We start from the raw sequence: 15,339 nt of genomic DNA on the forward strand, positions 1-15,339 counted from the left end.
AAAGTATACAATTCAAATAAAGAACATAAATTTAAAAAATATGGAAAATTAAAAAAATGAAAAGATTTCAGAAAACAAAATTTGTAGGAAATAACAAAAATTATGAAAAAAACACAAATAAATTCAAATAAATAATAGAAAATACAAAAAAGATATAGATTGTTGAAAAAAAGAATATTGCAGAAAAAATAGAGATTATAAAAAACATTGAAAATTATACTAAAACACTAAAAATACAAAAAACCAAGAAAACTGGAGACGAAAAAACTTGAAAAATATAAAAAATTGTATAAAAACAAAAAAATGCAAAAAAAAAAACACAATAAATTATAGGAAAGCATGGAAATGCAAATAAATGATAAAAATACAGAAAAATGTAGAGAATAAAATATAGAAATTATAGAAAAATAAACAAATTTTGTAGAAAAATAACATAGGTTTCAAAATATTAGCTGCATTTTGAGAGCTTCGACGTCTTTGCTTCATTCAGTATTTGGTGGTCCTTGGGTGGAGATGAATGTCAAAGAGAAGGTGGAGACATTGAGGAGGAAAAGAATAGACAGAGACGGAGATAGAGAGAAGAGAAGAAGAAGAAGAAGAAAAATACCGATTTTCTCTGGTTCGTTGAATCAAGGAGGAAGGGAGGAATATGACGCAATGAGGAGATAAGAATGAAAGGGGGGAGAGAGGCATGGCTTGTTTCATTCAACAGTAGATGAAATCTACACTCTGGTTGCTAGTGTTCTTTGCGCTTTAGTCGCTGTTGCACTTTGTTCAACGGCAGATGGGCATAACTTGTTTCGAAGCCTCTTTTACAACCCTAAAGGGTCATTCGACCCTCTTTTACAAACCTAGAGAGAGAGAGAGGGAGAGAAAGAGAGAGAGAGAGTATAGCTTTAATTAATTAATAACCCAAATGGGTAATCCTTAACCCCAATTCCACCCTGATCCTTTTCCCCTAACCCCAATGGATCATTCGACCCATATTGACCCACTACTAGAATGGGTGGGTTGGGTGGGGTCAAGATTGCTAGCCTCAGTTTCGTCATTCACAAGGCCAACAATGGGGTGGAGTGGGAGAAGGGGGACTTTGATATAACAGATGAGCTCAGATCTCCTACCCACGCCAATCCAAGGACACTACATCTCTACATTGGGAACATCTTCCCATAAATAACGATATATAAATATGGAGATCACATTGGCACCCCACAAGTGCCTCACATGCATGTTTCAGCATGCATTGGGAACATTTCCCTTACTTATCATGAAGAGATGTTCGTAATACACTACGGGAGATATTGTGGGCTGACCCCAATATAGTGGGTAGGTCTGTCAGTGTGGATAAGAGATCCGGATTCGGATTCCCAATAGATGCACATGTGTGTTTGTGAGAGTGAAAGAGAAAGGAATAATCAACTAGCACAACTAAGGGCCTGTTTGGTAAGTCTTTTTTAGAAAGTCTTCTTGTAGCTCTGGTGGTCAAAAGACGCATTGAGCTTTTGACATAAGATCTGGGCAGGCCGAAGACTGTTTGGCATACGTGTGTATTTCCGTGCATCATTTCGGGTCTTTCTGCGCCAGAGATGCGAGAAGCTTCATTTGGAGCTTATCGAAATCTGTCCAAAATGGGTTTTTCGTGTCTTTTTGGCACTTCATCTTTTGGCGGCTAGATCTTTCGCGTGCCAAACGGGAATAGACCGATTTTCAGTCTTCTCGACTTGTAAACAACTGAAAAACCATATAGAAAGACATGCCAAATGGGCCCTAACTTATTCAAAATAGGAGATGATCTAATTTAAGCGAATGAAATGCTAATTAGAAATGATAATAGATCAAATGAAAATGTATGTGGATAGGTGATTTTTTGAAGAGAATGAGGTCCATTAGCTGTCTCAAGTCTCAACTAATAAATCTTTGTTCCCATGTCTCTTATACAAAACCATCGAATACCTGATGCTGAATCTTCAGCAGACTTAACTGATTTGCCACGGTGACTCACTACAATCCATATTTTTTTTTGTCTCCTCTTCATCTTGGATCATATTTGCAGGATCCAAGCTTTCATCTTCTCCCCCTCTCACCACTACTAGAATGATCTCTCTCCTTTGGAAAGTAGGACTGTAGGATCAATTAAGCTTGTGTCATCATCAGCATTTGAATTTTGGGGTTTGGTCTTAGCGTGGCTTCCAAGTTCCATCTCCCCTTGAAATTCCAACTAATTAACCACTGTCAGGCATCATCCCACTCATAAGGCTGTAATCAGATCAGATCTGCTGCATTCACATCCGATCCATTATCTTGGGATTGAGTCGAATTTGGATTTAATCCGAATGCAATTTATTGTGCTTAAAATGACAAAAAAAATTAAAAATAACTAATTATTTTCAACTCAGACATGTATGGTAAATGTATAAAAATAAATAAACAAGTTCATTATAATGATGTTATAATTGAATAAACTTGAGCCAACCCTAACCAACCCGACCTAATCCGACCCGACTTGCACCCCTATTTCCTGGGTGTATTGACCAAGAAGGCAGAAGCTATGTAGTTTTCCCTTCATACAACTCTGTCTGGGACATAAAAAAGAGTCAACGAGCGACAGATGAAGGAACTCCACTCATGGATACTTTCATTTATCTGAAACTCTGGGTTCTTTCAAACTCAATGGCCGTTCTCTGAAAGCTTTTCTCCTTGCGCCATGGCCATTTTGAGATCTTTCGGGAGGTTATATGGGTTCTACAGCTTCAGGACCAGAACCAGAATCTGCCCATATGAGCATGTGACCAGAAGAAATTTGTCGGACTTGAATAAGAACATCAATGGCGACAGTGAAGTTTTGCCAGTTTTGATCGTGGGTGCAGGTCCTGTTGGTCTTGTTCTCTCCATTCTCCTCACCAAATTAGGTATCTCTAAGTGTTTATTTTATTTTATTTTATTTCTGTTGGGATTGATCAAAATTTGAAATCGGCTAATTTCATTAGTGGTTTAGTGCTTCTCCGTGCCTCTTTCTGTTTGATATCTAATTTCCGCTTGCAAATTCCATGTTTTCGTCTTCCTTATCAAATTTCCTCCACGCGAAAAATCCAAAATGGTCAATAGAATAACAACATTTTTTTATGGCACGACGCAACGTTCCACCGTTTTACATGCTTTGCTGCATTTTAACCCCAATAAGCTCAAACGACCGGCTATGCTGATTATGAAATGAAATATTTGATTTTGGACATTGCACAATCCTGAGCTTCTGTCTTCATTATCATCTGCCTTCTCTTCATAGACAAAAACTATCTGATTAGAAAGTTTCATTTAGATAATATGTCTAAGCTTTCTTGTTGTGGGGTGGGAATGGGGCCAAACACCGCGTGCGCGTTTCTACTGTTACCCAACTGGACGTTACTGTTTGCATTCATCGGAATGAACAAAGTGGGGGGAGAGGGGAGTGTTGATTCTTGTCAAACTATTCACGAAACTTATTGAATGTTCAGACACTTGATTATTTGAGCTTGGTGTTGTGGAGGACCAATGCCGGTCAGATAAACATGGAAACTTCCCCCACCCTTATTGATGGGAAGACACAAGTGGACCTTTGTACATTATAGCCATCTTAATGAACTCATAGAAATGTGCTAGTGCCTTGTCCAACTCACTGATTAGCTATTTGAATTATATTTGGGAACTGAGACCATTCTTGCCTTAGAATTTGCACGTTCAAAATATATTTGGAACTGAAGAATGCTATTTCCTACAGGGCCTGGGGTTGGCCGGGTGATGTTTATTGGATCCCTAGAATGATGTATGTGTGTGTACTCCCAATTTGATGCACTCCAACCTGAACATTACTATCTCTTAGTAGACCGGATGGTCTCTCTTGTATGTACTCCCAACTTGTATCTGCATGTGCAAAGTTCTCTCAGATAGATGCGCTCAATTCTTTTCATTAGATTTTTTTGACCCTTTCTTTCCCCATTCTTTTTTCTTTTGGAAAAAATGGCAGTACTCAAGTTTTTCTTGCTTTTCTACTATTGAATATATAATGTGCTTTATTTTTTGTCTTATTTTTCTTTCCAAGGTGGCAGAACTAATAGCAGAAAGTTTTCTTTTCTTTTCTAGGAGTCAAATGTGCCATTTTGGAGAAAAACAAGACCTTTTCTCAGCATCCACAAGCCCACTTTATAAACAACCGATCAATGGAGGTTATTTAAGGAAGGAATATAACTGGTTTTCCTATCAGAAGTAAACCTTTGTTTAGTTGTATAATCCTGTTATAATTTAAAACTCTTTGTCAGGTGTTCCGCAAATTGGATGGTCTGGCAGAGGAGATCCAAAGATTGCAACCACCTGTTGATTTGTGGAGAAAGTTCATATACTGCACCTCTCTCTCTGGTTCTATTCTTGGATCAGTGGACCATATGCAACCTGAAGGTATGGAAACTAAATGGTTTCAGTTAATCTTAAAAGCCAGGTTACCCATGATTGTTCCTAAAGGCACATAGTACGGTGTGCCTTAACATATTGGAACAGGGCTATTTGATACATGTTGCATGCCATATAAGACTTTGGCATGAACTGTGCAATTATTGTCCAAGGGATCATTGAGTAATTGGTGAGGCATTTGATGACTGACTTTGCGTCTGGTCCATTCCTTATTCTTCTTTTGACTATTTCAGAAAACTGATAATGACAGTTGCATTCATTAATTTAAGTTAGATTCTGGTAAGAGTTTCCCTTGCATGTGCCCCATATTCATATTTACCAGTGAATATATTAGTTTAGAATCCTCAGAATCATCCCTACGACCTACATTATAATAGCATACTCTATTTTCTGCTAAGATTGAACATCAAGAGGTTCACTCTAACATTTTCTTCTTTACAGACTTTGAACAGGTAGTTAGTCCTGTTTCTGTTGCACATTTCTCACAGTACAAACTAACGAGGTTACTAGTTAAGCAGCTGGAGAAACTTGGTTTTTGTGTTTATGATAGTGATGGGTTAGAAACCATTGACTATGGGATCCTCAGGGCAGGGAAGATATTAATGGGGCATGAATGCATATCTATCAAATACAATGATAGTTGTATTACAGTGGGTGCTTGCTTTGTCAAAGAAGGGAAGAAGATTGAGAGAAATATCAACTGTACTATCCTCATTGGTTCTGATGGTGCTGGCAGCACAGTGAGAAAGCTCATGGGGATAGAAATGAGAGGTGAAAGAGACTTGCAGAACCTTGTCAGTATCCATTTCTTTAGCCAAAACCTTGGGCACTACCTACTTCATGATAGACCAGGGATGCTGTTCTTCATATTCAATACAGATGCTATAGGTGTTCTTGTTGCACATGATCTCAACCAAGGTGAATTTGTGTTGCAGGTACTACAATACCCAGACTGACTATAGAATTGCCATGATTTCATTGACAGTGCCTTGATACGTCCTGTTCTTAACTAATGATTGTTATGCTTGCTTTTTTCCACAGGTACCCTTCTATCCTCCTCAGCAAAACATCAAGGACTTCAGTTTCGAGGTATACCTATTCCTTGCGAAATACTTATGCAACATTGTACTAGTGTTCTATTCTTTTGTGATTTCATTTTCATGAGAACATATGAAGGACAAATAATTTGATTAGGATAAGAGGCTGGGAAAAATATTTTCCCACCTTTGCAGTAATTGTGGCACTTATGTAATCACTCTAGACATAACTAATAATCTGGCAGGTTTCCATTTCACACATGACTACCCATCCTGTTGTAGGTATGCAAGGAACTAATTCTCAAATTGGTGGGCCAAAATCTTGTTGACATAGATGTGGTTGATATAAAGCCATGGGTGATGCATGCTGAAGTTGCTGAGGAGTTTGTTTCTGGTGGCAACCGAATAATACTTGCTGGTGATGCGGCTCATCGTTTTCCTCCAGCTGGTGGTTTTGGTGAGTGACATTTCTTTCATGTCAATATTGGGAAGCCCATTTCCCTTCACCATATTCTTTTTTTTTCCTGTTCCTGATTGACAAATTGTTTCTTCTCACCTGGAAATAGCTATCAGTTCTGTTAAAAAAGGAAAAAAAGACAAGCAAGTTAGGTATCACCCAGTGAGGAATACTCCGCTTGGAAGGTTTCGGTTGTCCCTAGTTCTCTGGAATTAATGGAACACATGAAGGGGATATGGACTAATCATCCAAAAAATTGAAATTACTGCCATAACCTTCCAGTCTATCTCATACACTTGAAATGTGAGAAATAAAATAAATAGGCACTAAGAAAAGAAAAGAAATCAGGTGACATGTATTTTGTTAAAATTGTAAAGAGGCAAAATCCGCAGGAAATAAGTCATCATCCTAGCTGGATTAGCTATAATTGCTATACATGTTAGTGTGTGGCACCCTTGATTTTGCTCATCTATCTATAGGAGTATTCAGTTTACTCTATCGACCTGATCTTGGATTTAGATGATGGTGTCAATATGATCTTGTTTTAGCAATTGTGCAATCCTCCAAGAGGCCCTTGCCAGGACCCTTTCCTCAAATTAAAGCTTGGTCCCCTTCAATCTTCAAGGGAAAATCCCCTCTCTTTGGCTATCCTCGATCCAAAAAAATGCACTCTTTTGTTATTATTAATTCACCCTTGCTTATCAGGCTGCTGAACACCCAGATCATGTTGTTCCATGGAATATCCTGCAAGTCCTACTTGTCTGGACTGTGACTTTGGAACTATCCAATGTGCTCCTAATGAATATGAGGATCATTGTTTTCAAATGGGCTGGAGTTGGAGCCAATACAACTAAGGGCAGCAACCGTGTTAGGTCTAGTGGTAGAGGGCTGATTCCTGTGAGTGTTTTTTTTTTTTTAAATCCAGTGTCCAATAAAGGATTTCTTTTTATCAGAAACGATAACTTTCATTAGAGATAAATTAACCTGAAATACAGAATTCAACCCTTATTAGAAAAGGTTGATCCAATAAACATCAAACATTACAGCACTGCCCAAAAAAGACTCCCTTGCAGTCCCTTGTTTTGCTAGGGCGTCAGCAAAACCATTTGCTGATGTCCTTACCCACTTGAACCAAACACCCACCTCCCTTGTTATGCTAAGAATTTCCCTTATCAGCTGTCTATATTGCCAAATTCCCAGCTGCCCTGATTGCATCCACCCAATTACCAATTTGGAGTCTCCCTCCATCTCAATCTGCTGTAGCCCCAACTGTTTGGCCAGTTTTACACCTTGATGTAGTGCCAAGATTTCCGCTCTTAAGGAATCTCCAATTCCTATTGGACCTGAAAACAAAGCCATTATCTTGCCTTCATTATCTCTGAAAACACCTCCTATACCAGATGGGCCTGGATTACCTATAGAGCTTCCATCAAAGTTCAGTTTTACCCTTTGTTGTGCCGGTGGGGACCAAACTTCCTGTATTGATAGCAGCAAGGGGTGATGGCTTGATTTTAGATGCATTTTTGTTTCTTTCCTACCACTACCCCCACATCGCATTGTGATTGGAGAGGTTAAGAAGATACTATTTTCTTTGTTCTTTTATTTTGAAGGACTTCTTGGGTTCTAGTTTCAAACACTTCGGAAATCAATTAAGTCCAAATCATCACTTCTTCCTTCTCCGTAATCTATTTATTGTACATGTTTCTATGCTCTAGACCATTTCTGTTTTGCAAATGAGCATTTTCTATTGATGCTATTGGTATGAGTACAAAGATACTTGGTTTACTCAGAAGGTTGCAAAATAAAAGAGACTGCATCAGGGATGATTTCTGGAAAAGTCAATCCTTCACCCATAGACTGCTAGGATTGGTCAAGTGAGAATATTGGTGGATAATCCAGTGGGTATGATCTTATTGGAAGCATAGAATGGTGCATCTTTTCATCTTGTGGATGCATGCCACTTATGGGCACAAGTACACAGAGCATATCTTTACTGATCTATTGTAACTAGACTATTCTTCTGTTTTGGTGGACGGGAAATTCTCTCTCTCTCTCTCTCTCTCTCATAAAAAAATCACTTTGATTGATGCAGGAATGAACACTGGCATTCAAGATGCTCATAACCTTGCCTGGAAAATAGCTTGTCTAGTAAAGGGTATAGCTCCCCCTTCAATTCTTCGCACTTATGAAATGGAACGTAGGCCGGTATAGCTTCCTTTTTTTCCTATGCAACTTTCGTGTTATTGTAATATTGATACTTTTCCAAATATATAGGGGTCCTTTACACCCATCTCTTATTGCTTTCAGATCACCATTTTCAATACAGCACTTAGTGTTCAGAACTTTAAAGCTGCCATGTCAGTTCCTTCGGCACTTGGTCTTGACCCAACTGTTGCAAACAAAGGTGGACTAGAACTATTTATATCTTTGATTTCAGACTTTCAGTTTCTCATGTAATCTGTAGGACTGTATTCTGGTTCTGGCTAGGTTTTTCTTGCATCCGTCACATAATATATAATCTGTGCTTTTATGCTGGTTTAACAGTACATCAAATAATTAATAGTGAAGTTGGTTCTATTTTACCCTCTGGACTACAAAGAGCACTTTTAAATGGGATTTTCACGATTGGTCGTGCACAACTCTCAGAATATATTTTGAGTGAAAGAAGTCCTCTTGGATCTTCAAGGCTTGTTAAACTACAGCGAATATTTGATGAAGGAAAGAGCCTTCAGCTTCAGTTTCCTACTGAGGATCTTGGTTTCAGGTATCATTTGTGATTCAGATCAATAAAAATGTTCTCTTGTGATAGTCCATATTTTATGCTGTTTAACTTAGGGTCTGCTTGGTTTGCATTCAGAATTGGAATCAAAATCCCTTGGAATCAGAATCGGAATGGTTTATTCCCATAGTCTGTTTGGTTCAGACAGGAACCAGAACCAGATTTGGAATAAGCTGGAATGGGATTTCATTCCTAAGGGAGGGGGAGGGAATGGCCATTCCCTCAAATGGGGGAATGCCATTCCAGCAGAAATAGCAATGGCATTCTGATTCCGCCCAACCAAACAGTTAGAATTGGAATAACCCATTCTGATTCTGATTCCAGACCCATATTCCCGTGAACCAAAGCGGCCCTTAATTTCCATAAACCTAGATTTTTCTCCTAACTTGCTTACTATCCTGACCAAACTGACCCTAGATTTTTCCGACAACCAAAGAAGAAAGGAAGGGTGATATGGAGAACGAGGGCAGCTATCTTGTGGGCAGTGTGGGAAGAGAGAAATAATAGGATTTTCCAAGGGAAAGAAAAATCAGCTCCTGAAGTTATTGAAGGGATCACCATCAAGGCAGTACATTGGACTGAATTTTGATGGCAGCTCTCTTAGGAACCCTGGACCTTCTGGAATAGGGGGTGTGTTTAGAGATGCTGAAGGAAAAATCCTAGCTATGTATTCTGGTCCAATAGGTTTGGGGGAATTGCTTAGAGCTGAAGTGTTGGCTCTCCTCCAGGGGCTCAGATGGGCCAGGCAATTGGGCTTTCAACAGTTAGAAGTGGAGGGAGATTCAAAATTAGTAGTAGGTTGGCTGCAATCAAAAGTTTGGGAACATGGTCCCTTAGACAACCTGTAAGGGAATTATTGAGCCTCACAAGGGAGCTGGGTGCACAAGTTTATTGGTCTAGGAGGTCAGCAAATGCTTTAACTGACAACCTAGCAAACAAGGGGTGAATCGGGAGGTTTTGTTTTGGGAAATGTTGTAAGTTATTTTTTGTTCAGGGGCCACCTTTCACTTTAGAAGGTTACAGTTGTTCTTCTGGTTTTATCTAATGAAAGTTACCATTTCCTATAAAAAAAATCCTGACCAAACTGACTTTGATTAGTCCAACATATATGGATCCAAGTTGCAAAAGCAATAAGATATGGTTTTAAGAAGGTTTAATCGGCTGAAGTGGTTGGACTGAATAACTTAGTGCTTTGTTTTTTAGTGAGTAAACCATTAAGTAGGGTGTAAGCTTCTTAAATGGTTGAATGGCATGCTTGGTTGATTTCTACTAAAAGACAAAGCAATAAGCCATTCAATTCATCCAATTCAGTCATCATCAAACAGCTTAACAGCCCCTATGGTTTGTTCAACCTAGCTCAGAATTCCACCACAATTGATGGTTAAATTTTGTGGCTTTCCAGAAGTCTGAAAACTTTCCTTGAGATTGTGATAGCTTATGAACACTGGTTCAGTTTAAATGAATTGACTTTCTTAACTTCCATATTGATATTAGGTACCTCCAAGGAGCACTTGTTCCTGACAGTGATAAGGTACCAAATGCACCGGAAGAAACACCTACTGGTCTTCGGAGGAACTTTATTCCATCTGCAGAGCCAGGGTCACGGCTGCCACATATGACTGTGAAAGTGTTGCAGAAGTTATCAGACAAGGTCTGTTTACTTTGACTTGTACATAGAAATATTGGGGTCTCCCGGGGCAGGTACTACTAATATGAAGTCTGATGCAATGCACATCAGTGTGTGATTTACGGATCAAGGTGGTTATGACCATCCCATCTGTTATTTTACTTGTGATATCACCTAATCATGATCCATAAAATGATGGTCCTACATGAGTGGACCATGTTTTTCTTTATACTATGTCTAAAATGGGGTCCTCAGTATTGGTACTTTAGACCTTATTGTGGTAGTTTTCTTTTATTCTTCTCTCTTTTCATCTAGTCATCTTTTATCTTTGCAGGAGACATTTTCTACATTGGATCTGGTATCTGGAAATAAAATTGAGTTCCTTCTCATTGTAGCACCAAAGAAGCAATCCTATGATCTTGCTAGAGCGGCCTTCAAGGTGGCGGAGGAATTCAAAGTTTCTCTCAAGGTGTGTGTCATTTGGCCGCATCGTGTTGCTGAGAAAATGGATGGAAGTGGAGCTGCATTAATACCCAACACGAATTATATAGATGTTGAGGAAGTTCGGAGGTCATCATCTTCACTTTCATGGTGGAGAATCTGTAAGGTGACTGACAGAGGAGCCATTTTGGTTAGGCCTGATGAACACATTGCCTGGCGGGCAAAGTCAGAAGTCCTTGGTGATCATGTTTTGGAGATGGAGAAGGTCTTTTCTTTAGTATTAGCAATTAAAAGAACTCATGTATAGAAAGGTACTGGTGATACTGATGGCAGATTTTGCACCAAGATACCAAGAAGCTATCTTTCTTATGTTGCTGCATAAGAGTACGGATGCAACAGATTGAGCTCTTCTGCTTGATGGTCCTGGATTTACCGATTACTGAACATTTTATCTAGATTTTCTTCATTCTTTGATCCTTACTGCTGAATATAAGATAATATATTTAATGGATTATCATCCAATTTTGGTTACTTTTGGCTTATTGGAGTGACTATGAAATATGAAATTTTACCGATTACTGAACATTTTATCTAGATTTTCTTCATTCTTTGATCCTTACTGCTGAATATAAGATAATATATTTAATGGATTATCATCCAATTTTGGTTACTTTTGGCTTATTGGAGTGACTATGAAATATGAAATTTTAGCAATTTTCAAATAACACAATGTCTCTGGGTTTTCCTGTTGGATATTTATAGTACAAGAATGTCATACAATAAATTTGTTAAAATCTCTCTCTCTCCTTACCTTCTAAGTGTAACAAACGATTGGTCCTGCTGAGGGTAATCTGGGTCAATATTGTCTGTCAGGCTTGGCTGCCTCCCGTTATCAGATTACCTGATCAGATGGATCATCATCGTTTCAAATAGTTTGCTCACCTTCCTTTTTCTTTTAATTTCCTTAATTTGCTAACAAGTTTGTCTTATTTGTCCAATAGCATGAGTTATGATTTTATAGTTTCTTTTCTTTTTGCTGCGATTTTATAGCTTGTTTCTGATCAAGACATCTCCGCAGGACTGCTGGTGGCACCGTGGCACTTTGGTGTGGGTTCTGATCCATGAATCATATCCTATGCATGATATTTCTCCTATTGGGATATACCGGTCTCATGTGTCTTTTCTCTCTTTTTTTTATTCATTTATTCACTGACCTCTCACCTGATTATCTATAATACCTTGTCTCATTTAGGAAGCTATACCTATACGTCTCACATTGTGGGTTTTGATATTTGGATCCGGTAAAACAGTAATAATAATTAATGATAATAATTCTATATTCGATGATGATAAAATAGTAATATTGAAAATTTGCTTTTCTAATTTTCCATTTACATGAATCCAAGTCTCATTACTCTTTTATTTCAAATGGCCAAGTATGAGGTAAACTGTGAACCTACACTTTCTTCCTGGTTGGGTATTGAATCAGCTGCCATTCCATGTATTGGACTTGATGTATTATAACAGATCTGGGGTAATTGTTGCCTTTGACCTGATCCATTGATATCCTATATTTTGGAATGAAGTTACTTGTAATGTGAGCCACTAGTTAGGGGTGTCCACATCGAACCGTGGGGTGATTTTTTGGATCAAATCAATTTTTTCGGTTTTTGTATTTAATCGAACCGAAACTGAACTGATGCATTCATTTAACTAGGAATCAGAGACAGGGAGAGTGGGAGTTTGAGAGATTGTCGCCGAAGCAAGAGGGATTGTAGTGTCGGAGGCTGTCGGTGATTCGGTCGAAGGGCGAAGCGTCGAAGGCCGTCGGTCCGTTGGAGAAGAATGAAGAAGAGAATTGGGAGAGTGGAAGTCTGAGAGAGTGAGAGCCAGAGAGAGAGAGAGAGAGAGAGAGAGAGAGAGAGGGAAAAGGGAAAGGCGCGGCGGGTGTCAGACAGGCTGTTGTGGAAGCAGGAGGGATCACAGGTGTCGGAGGCTGTCGGTGATTCGGTCGGAGGGCAGAGTGCCGAAGGCCGTCGGTCCTTTGGGGAAGAATGAAGAAGAGAACTCAGAACTGGGAGAGAGAGAGAGAGAGAGAGAGAGAGAGAGAGAGAGAGAGAGAGAGAGAGAGGCGCGGGTGTCAATCTGTTAGACAGGCTATTCGCTAGCCTACCAAAAAGTCTCGGTTCAGCAGTCTAAACACTCTCAGACTGTTGAACTTTTTTATTAGATTTGCAAGAAAAAAACATATTATATATATCGGTCGGTTCGGTTAACCGCCAGTTTTTTTAAATGGTTAGCCAAAACTGAACTGATCAGTTCGGTTAACCAATTTTTTGGTTCGGTTTTGGTCAATTTTTTCGATTGGTTCAGTTTTTTGATTTTTTTTTGCTCACCCCTAGCCACTACATGTCTTTCAATCCTAAATGTGTGAGAGAATTTACTTTGATCTTCAGATACCTCTTATTCCTGCTTATTTTTGTCAGAATCTTAATTCCGTTGCCAAACAACTAAACCAAAAGAAATTGACTCAAATGGCTTATGCTACAACAATGATAGGAGTTGCTGAGGAGGAAATTTTAGGCTCTAAACTGTGAGCACCTGGTGCATTTATTTTTCTTGATTTTTATTTCTATATTTTTAATGCATCATCTTGGATAATATCGATTATCTGATTGGATTTTTTTCTGAAAATTTAGAACGTTTGTAGAACATTAGAGGAGTATGTTTAAGAAAGCTAACTTTAGCCTTGTAATATAATAACGGTGAATATTACAACATTTCATATTGTTTTTTGATAGGCAACAAAATTCTAGATTTTGCTAAAACATCATTGCATTCATGCTAGTAACTTTTGTAAACCTACCTTTGCATTTCATTCCTATTTGTAAAGAGAATGTTTGCATACATAATTTGGCTGAGAAACAAGAATAATGTGTTATAGGTAATTTGGATCGACTTGGCTCGACACGACACGACACAACACGACAGTATGTGGGCTATGCTAGGCCTGGGGTTTTAGGTCCATGGGCTAGCATTGCACGACACGATTGTGCGTGCTGTAACGCCCATGAGCCCGTAGTGGGCCATGCTCGGCCTGCCTCAGCCTTTTGAATTTTTAACAAAAATACCCCTAACAACTATATAGGGGGTATTTATGTATTTTGGTTTTGGTGGGAGAAAGAACGACACAAATGCCCCCAATAGCTATATAACAGCTAGTTTAGGGGAGGGCATTTTGGGTAAAGCGATAAATAACTTTACAATGACCAAAATACCCCTCCCAACAACTAAAAAATGATTATTTTTAGGGTATTTTGGGCAATTGAATTACTTTAAATTCCTATAAATAATCATATCCTCCACCATTCTCATCATACAAATTCAACGATTCTCTTAATCTCTTCTCTAGCTTTCATACTCTCAAGTTTTAATCTCTAAATCTCTCATACATTCTCTGATTCTCAACTTTATCGAAGTTTCAACAAGAAGAAGGCTTGCTCAATAGCTCAAGTATCTCAAGTTAGCAATTTGGGAAGCTTGGACTCTTGGAGTTGAAAGGCTTCAACCATTGAAATCAAGTTGGGATTCTGAACCGACAATTCGGGTAAGTGCAATTAAATTAATTTTTATTTTTTAGAATTTAAAAAAATGGTAGGCTCCTCTTGAAACCAATTCCCCAACATGTTCAATGTTGACAATATTTAGTTGCAACATGGTAGTGTTAGCACCGATATGGATGCTATTGATATTGACGAAACTTCCACCCTTAGTACTGATACTAGGAGAAAGAAAAAGAAGGCCACTAAGTTGATTAGCTCGATTGGAAAATCTTTAAAGTAGAGGAGGTTCAAGGAAAGGGAAAAAGAGTTGTTTGCCAAAAAATGTAGGAAAAACTTTAGCTATTATAGAAGGGTGATACTAGCCATTTGGGCATACATTTGTTCACCCATGAGAAAGAAGAAGAAGATGGGAGAGAAACAACACAAACACAAATTGGGTGGAGGGGGTTGGTATTTTTAAATATTCTCAAAAAAAAAAAAAGGCAAGAATTAGCAAAATACATTATACATGATGAACAACCATTTTTGTTAGTTGAAGATACTAAACTTGAAAAATGGTTACACAATTCTGTAAATCCACAATTTTAAAAAGATTTTAGGAATACTATTAGATCAGATGCTTTAATTTTTTTTATTCATATAAACAAATTTTAATTTATATGTTATCAAATCTTAATTCTAAAGTTGTAATTACTTTTGATATTTGAACCTTTAAATTTAACATAAGTTATATTTGTGTTACCAGTCATTCTATTGATGAAAATTGACTTTTAAATAAAAGAATTTCAAGTTTTACTAGGCTTGTATGGTCACATATTGGCCCAACTATTGCTGCAAGTATTTTAAATACTTTACATGCTTATGGAATTGATAATAAATTATTTTCTATTAGTTTTGATAATGCTAATAATAATGATTCATCAATAAATATTTTAAAATCTCAATTAAAACCATGTTTAAATGGTAAATTATTTTATATCATATGTGCATGTCAC

At 38.0% G+C, this 15,339-nt stretch overlaps 1 protein-coding gene across 3 annotated transcripts; it reads left to right on the forward strand.

Annotated features, from left to right (window-relative positions):
• The first annotated feature begins 2,492 nt into the window (after nt 1-2,492).
• EMB2421 (FAD/NAD(P)-binding oxidoreductase family protein) lies at nt 2,493-11,364 on the forward strand. 3 transcript variants are annotated; one of them, XM_088941714.1, is made up of 12 exons: nt 2,773-2,909; nt 3,755-3,876; nt 4,117-4,199; nt 4,293-4,428; nt 4,882-5,375; nt 5,482-5,529; nt 5,760-5,934; nt 8,027-8,139; nt 8,242-8,338; nt 8,479-8,698; nt 10,208-10,364; nt 10,675-11,364. In XM_088941714.1, exons 3-12 carry the CDS (start codon nt 4,194-4,196, stop codon nt 11,086-11,088), a joined length of 1,860 nt encoding a protein of 619 aa, XP_088797840.1. In that variant the 5' UTR covers nt 2,773-2,909; nt 3,755-3,876; nt 4,117-4,193; the 3' UTR covers nt 11,089-11,364. The 3 variants fall into 3 exon arrangements, with proteins under 3 accessions (XP_088797838.1, XP_088797839.1, XP_088797840.1); XM_088941712.1 differs by lacking the exon at nt 3,755-3,876 and having other exon boundaries at nt 2,493-2,909; XM_088941713.1 differs by lacking the exon at nt 3,755-3,876 and having other exon boundaries at nt 2,543-2,909; nt 8,581-8,698.
• Nucleotides 11,365-15,339: the final 3,975 nt, after the last annotated feature.

The sequence above is a fragment of the Nelumbo lutea genome, chromosome 4 (assembly GCF_056320005.1).
Source record: "Nelumbo lutea isolate HS-2025 chromosome 4, American lotus-T2T, whole genome shotgun sequence".
Lineage (NCBI taxonomy): Eukaryota > Viridiplantae > Streptophyta > Magnoliopsida > Proteales > Nelumbonaceae > Nelumbo > Nelumbo lutea.